The sequence below is a fragment of the Siphateles boraxobius genome, unplaced genomic scaffold, assembly GCF_051911475.1.
Source record: "Siphateles boraxobius isolate OS27281-9 unplaced genomic scaffold, OSU_SipBor_1 6, whole genome shotgun sequence".
In the NCBI taxonomy this organism is placed as follows: Eukaryota; Metazoa; Chordata; class Actinopteri; order Cypriniformes; family Leuciscidae; genus Siphateles; species Siphateles boraxobius.
The window spans coordinates 38,138,677-38,145,000 of NW_027509186.1; the positions used below are offsets into that span (position 1 = coordinate 38,138,677).

General features: G+C 36.8%; 2 protein-coding genes across 5 annotated transcripts in view; one reads left to right on the forward strand and one right to left on the reverse strand.

The window, feature by feature from the left end:
* Positions 1-2,042, forward strand: part of LOC143715452 (uncharacterized) — a 29,330-nt gene extending 27,288 nt beyond the window's left edge. Inside the window, exon 2 of the mRNA XM_077207268.1 lies at positions 1,112-2,042. Coding sequence (XP_077063383.1) covers positions 1,112-1,872 — 761 coding nt within the window. The 3' untranslated portion in view covers positions 1,873-2,042. The remainder of the gene's footprint in view (positions 1-1,111) is intronic.
* LOC143715378 (NACHT, LRR and PYD domains-containing protein 3-like) overlaps positions 1-6,324 on the reverse strand; it is a 124,891-nt gene that overhangs the window by 21,974 nt on the left and 96,593 nt on the right. The window lies entirely within an intron of this gene.

Here is a 6,324-nt window from a genome sequence, read left to right on the forward strand (position 1 = left end):
GTGCAGGTGCGTTGACGATCACGTCGTGCAGAGGATCCCAGGTGAGCAGACCCTTCTTCAGAGAGTTGGACGTGGGTAGACAATGTCCAGTGATACGAATACTTTTCTGTTTCAGATCCAGGGAGGAACAGGGAGATCTCGGTGGACACGTGGAGCACTTGGATTCAAATGGCAGGACTCGAGAAACAGGGAACCAGACTGGAATACTGGAGACAGCAAGACAGGGAGACAAAGGTGAGTAAATTCAGGGGTGAGTATAGTTACGTGATGGATCTTCGTTGGCAGACTTGGAAACTTCGGGAAATCGTGGGTAACGGTCTTCTCCTGTTGGAGGCTTGACAATGACTGGGGTGTGCGTGAGTGTTTTATAGGGCTGGGTAACTAGGTGACTGATTGTGAACAGGTGTGACTGGTTAATATTCCGGGGAGAGTGACCTTTGAGTGGTGGATGGGAATGAATCTGATTGATTCCTGACAGCGTCCTCTTGTGGCCTCAGGAGATGAGCAAAAAGTTCATCTTTATAATATATAAGAAAGATGTTGTTTGTTTAAATTGTATTTTGTGTTTGACTTTTAAAACTAAAATTAGGCCCTACTTGTTGTTTAACTTAATAAATTGGGTAAATTAAAAATACAGTGGTTACAATCAAATCTTTTTTGTACTGGTCTTCTTTGTATAAAAAAAGTTATCTCTTTTTTTAATAATTATCGATACCGAATGAAAAGAAACATTATCTTATCGTGATAATTTATTTAGCTGCCTACTTTTGGGGTTATTCATGTTCTGTTGGAGTAATTTAATGCTTTTATTCCGTTAAATTGGCTTTTAAATGTTCGATGGATGAAGGGTGAGTAGAATAATGTCATCTCATTGCACCCAGTTTTGTAAATGCGTATTGCATTCATAGCGAAAACCTTAAGCTGATTGTTGACAATTTAATGGACTTTACAGCCACAATACACGCATACCGTCATGGGGCGTAGGAAAAAGGTGGATAGCAGTTGTAATAAATTAATCTCTCATCTCTGTTGCTTTCTGCTATTAAATCAGAGTTCTTTTGAGCTTATTTTAACCATATAATGTTTTTATTTATTTGAGATTGGATGGAAGTGAAACAGCAAAGACATGAAGTGGAAGAAGAATGTCACAACTTTAAAACTCGAACAAAAGCCAAAAAGACGCACACCTGCACTCAGTGTGGAAAGAGTTTCACACGGAAAGGAGACCTTAACAAACACATGAGAATTCACACTGGAGAGAAACCGTATCCATGCCCTCAGTGTGGAAAGAGTTTCAATCGTACAACGGCGCTCAGTAAACATCTTCTCTGTCACTCTGGAGAAAAACCATTTAACTGTGATCAGTGTGGTAAAAAGTTTATTTCATCATCAGATCTAAAAAGACATCAGAGAGTTCATTCAGATGAGAGGCCTTATGCGTGTTCTCTCTGTGGAAAGAGGTTTTCCAGGCTGGATCATTGTAAACAGCATCAGAAAACACATGCTGAAGTGAGAGATCATGTGTGTTGTGACTGTGGGAAGAGCTTTACTAGAGCTGATCAATTGAGACACCACCAAAAAACTCATACTGGAGAAAGACCTTACAAGTGCTCATCCTGTGACCAGAGTTTTTCTCATTCTGGAAACCTAAAAGAACATCAGCGAGTTCATATCGGAGATATGCCGTACCAGTGTACTCAGTGTGGGAAGAGTTTCAAACATAAAAAAAGCATTCTCTATCATAGGAAATGTTGTAAGATGATGTTACAGTCGTCGTTTAAAAACATGAGTGATCCAGAACCATCCAGAATAAAACATGAAGATACTGAGCAACAAACAGTTTGGTGTCCATTCTTGATTCTTCATTGTTGACGACACTCTCCACCATTTACTGTGAGAGGATTTACAGTTAAAACCAGTAATAGTGAATGAAGACCAGGACTGTGTCCGAAATAGCGCACTACTTGTGTACACTACGCAGGTTTCTTTGTATTCTATTATTTTTGTAAATCTTTTACATGTTCTTGTTTTGTTTGTTTTCTGTCTAAGTTGAATTTTATATTCTTGTATATATACATATTTATATTTAATTTTATAATGTTTATTTTCATTGTATTGTATTTATGAAATGTTGTTGTTAAATGTTCGATACGAGTCTGCCATGTAATAGCCGGTGATGCTGATATAGCAATAAACTCAAATACTACTAATGCATTTTATTTGTTTTATTTGCTATAGTTTGTAGCGCTTTGGTTTTTAGAAAAGTGCATTATAAATTAAATGTATTATCGTTATTATTATACTCTCGAGTAGGCATTTATTTTGACTAAATTATTACTTCACGACCGCTAAAAAAGTGAATGTAATTTGTAAGTACTACATTGGCCATGTTGTTATTATCATGTGACCTGCTAGTGTCAGTTGCATCGCTTCACTGGCATTCATAAATCCCTCATTGGATAGTAAAGTGTCCATTAGATGCACACTTCAGGATCTCACCAGAAGTAGTAAGTCTTCTGGGTACTTTTGCCTGCTCTTTTATGAGTACTGTGAATTCAGACTATATAGTAGGGCTGGGTATCGATTCAGATGTTCCAGTTCGTTTCCATTTCGATTCGCAAGCACTCAATTCGATTCTAAATTCGATTTTCGATTCGACTCAATGAATATAGATTTAATACAAATCCTATATAAAAAATAACATTGTGCATAAGTTTACAAGTGGTTAATTAATAAAAAGAAATGAAGAGCTACAAACCTGTATATTAAACCCTTTTTATTTTAGGTACATTAAAACAGAACCCAACTCTATATGTCAAATGCATATAATTAATAGACAGGATTTTGATGCAAGATGAAAAATTTAAAAACTTACTGGACAAGTAAGAACAGAATGCCTTGATAAAACAGGATCAGGTTATTTTATGTTTCCTGTTTAATCCCACCGGTCACAATTGTGACCGCATTTTTTTTATTTATTTCTGGAAGCTCTAAAAATGTTGTTATTGACTTTTGGCAAGAAATTCAACTTTTAAATGAAAAAATAGATTGTTTTGATTAAAGTCTATTAATGTCATGTGACTAGTGTGAAAGGTCACATGACCAGATCAGTTCACTTCCTGCTTACACATCTAGAAGAAGATAGGCTTGTTCGACTTGAACCGGCGCTGCACAGACCGATCGGTTGATGACATCAAAGTACCGCGAGAGCGATTAGAGAGCAGACGGCTCCTTATGCTTTTGAATCGCTCTCGCGGTACTTTGATGTCATCAACCGATCGGTCTGCGCAGCGCCGGTTCAAGTCGAACAAGCCTGTAGTCTTCCTCAGACTACTACAAAAAGTAGTATGTAAAACATCTTAATGATAGAACTATCATATTTTGTACATATATTCTTTAAGGGGTCTACTACTGATATATTTTGAGAATTATACTCCTGCATATATATTTTGGTCGTAAGACTTGTAAATTTGTTAACGGTCACAAATGTGACCGTTGTATATCACAGTGCTTCAATTGAAAACAGGTTTTGGCTGATAATCCTACACTGAGCAAAATTATAAACGCAACACTTTTGTTTTTGCCCCCATTTTTCATGAGCTGAACATGAGAAGTGCTCAGACAGATTTAGACCGATTTGTGAACAATATTTGAGAGAAATAGGCCTTTTGTGTACATAGAAAAATGGGGGCAAAAACAAAAGTGTTGCGTTTATAATTTTGTTCAGTGTAGTTATTAGTATCCCAGAAACTATCAATGTGTTGGACCGTGTAGACGTACATGATTCTGACTATGGTGTTTCCCACCGGTCACTTTTGTGACAGAGTATAAAACTTAATATTTCACTAACTTAACCAACACAAAATCAAAGGGGGCATAATGTTTGAGTGTTAGAGAGGTCTAAGGAGTAAAATGCATGTACTCAAATTGCAAGAAAAAAATTGGGATTAAACGAGTTAAGATAAAACAAACATAAAATCTCACAGCATTAGCTGTAATATGGAGGCTGCAAGCCTATGAACAGAGGAAAAAAACGAATACTGGCTTTTGGGTGATGGATAAATAAATAAATATGGAAAAAAATCGATTCATGGCCTTCGAGAATCGATTTTGAATCGACCACATTTTAAAAAACGATTAATCGAAAAATCTATTTTTTTTTACCCAGCCCTACTATGTAGTAGGGAAGTATGTGGTTTCAGATGTAGCCCAGTAGTCAGAGATGTTATAGATCCATATAGGAGTTTTTTTTTCTTGTATTGTGTACAAGACTGCAACCAAACTGCCTTCGGGAGATGAATAAAGATGAACTGAACTCAAGCACTAGATGGCGGTGTGCACCAGTGGTGTAGATGTAGGTCACCTGATCACATGATTTTTAAAGGGGAACTATGCAGTTTTTTTAGCTTAACTGAACAGCTTCGATGTTATTGGAATGGTTATATGACTTTTTTCGTGTTGAATGGTGGCCGTCTCGACAATCCCCCACTGGTGCCTGTGAGTGGAAAAACTGACTTGCAACTTTGGGACGGCGAGCCGCCGGCCTCAGCATCAGGAAGTATCGCATAATATCAGCGAATAAAAAACGAAGAAAGCGCGGTCGGAAAAGTCTAGAAAAAGAAAAGAGAGTCTGACAGCGTGAGGAACCGGACAAGAGTCCCACTCGCTCAGGCTTTCACTGTTAAAGTTGATTCCTGCGATTATCATGAGAATAGTGTTAAATATCTGACATAATTATCAGGACATGAATAAGCATACACGTTGTAAATAGTGTAAATTAGCGCAATTCGCAAACTATGATAAATTGCAATAATCATGTCTAACAACATCATAACGGACATTGTTATGAAATAATGCGACATACATGTAACTTTATTGATGTCATCTGGCATTTTGTAATGTTTACATTACACTCAAAAAACCCAAATTAAATTATACAGTATAGGCTATAGGCTATTTACTTGTAATTTAGCTGCAATCATGTAAAAACGTTATAAGTCATCAAATGCGGTAGGTTACTTTATTATTATGAAGTGCAGAGGCCGTGAGTGAAGATACGCTCTGCGTGAGTGGTATTTACGACAGTACCGTTAAATACAAGTACTCTACAGCGACTCTAGGGGGCGCTGTTTGACAAAAACAGAATTCCTGCATAGTGTGCCTTTAAACTTCTCATGGGTTGTATCAGAAGGAACAGGTGGTGGGAACATATGGTTCAACTTTCTTAGCATAGATCCACGTGCTTTTAAAAACTGTATGTTTTATTTTCTATTAAATGGACAACAAGAAAAAGCTCTATTGTAATTAAACGTAAACTTGGGTAACACTTAAAATAATATTAACATACATTATAAAAGTAACACTTTCGATCATGAATAAACTTTGTAACTAGATTAGTGTAACACACACTCACCCTCTGGATTGATTTCTGGATCAAATCGCTGCCCGCACTCATATCGTTGTTTTTTAGTTGTTGGTTTTATAATAAAAAATAGATTAATAAAAAAATATATTTGACAGAAATAAATGTTCAGTGAAATTATTTGCATAATCTTTGTCTTCCTCTGCTGGTATAGTTTACAACATCTCTTCTGTAGACAGACTCTTGTTAAACTTATAACACTTCCTAACGCTGTCTGTATTGCACAATAAATCTATTGTCTAAAGCTTGTTTTCACTTTGCTTTAACCTTTGCCACGTACAAGTGTTTCACCATCTACATTGTAATCAATATCTAACAAATTTGAAACAAAGCTGCTATTTTCCGCACTTATTTTCATGAGCCGTTACTATAAAACAAGAAACTGGTGTGAAGTCACACACACACACACGTCAGTGTGATCTCTGTGTGTTTCTGTGTCTTCAGTCTCTGTAGTGGCTCCTTATTCACCATAAGCTGATCCTGGGGAAACTGGACTGACGTCTAAACACTGAGAGTCCTACAATAAAACACACAGACAGAAACATATGAGTATGAGACATTACTGACTCACATCACATCTGGAGATCATTTCAGGAGAAACACAGCCAGAGATATTAGTATTTTTATATTACAGCCAGAGATATTAATGAAAAACTGGAAAAGATTAATAACAGCAAATGATAAACAACTCTCACTTTAACACACACACTCACACACGCACGCACGCACGCACACACACACACACACACACGCACAGCACGACACAACGGTTCATGTGCTCATTGTCTCCAAATTAGGACCTGACTCGTAATATATAAAGATTTAGTCTGCTGTTTAAAACAAACAAACAAAGTAGGAGAATATTATGTGCAAACACTAGGAAATATTTGTGCAGTGTGTGC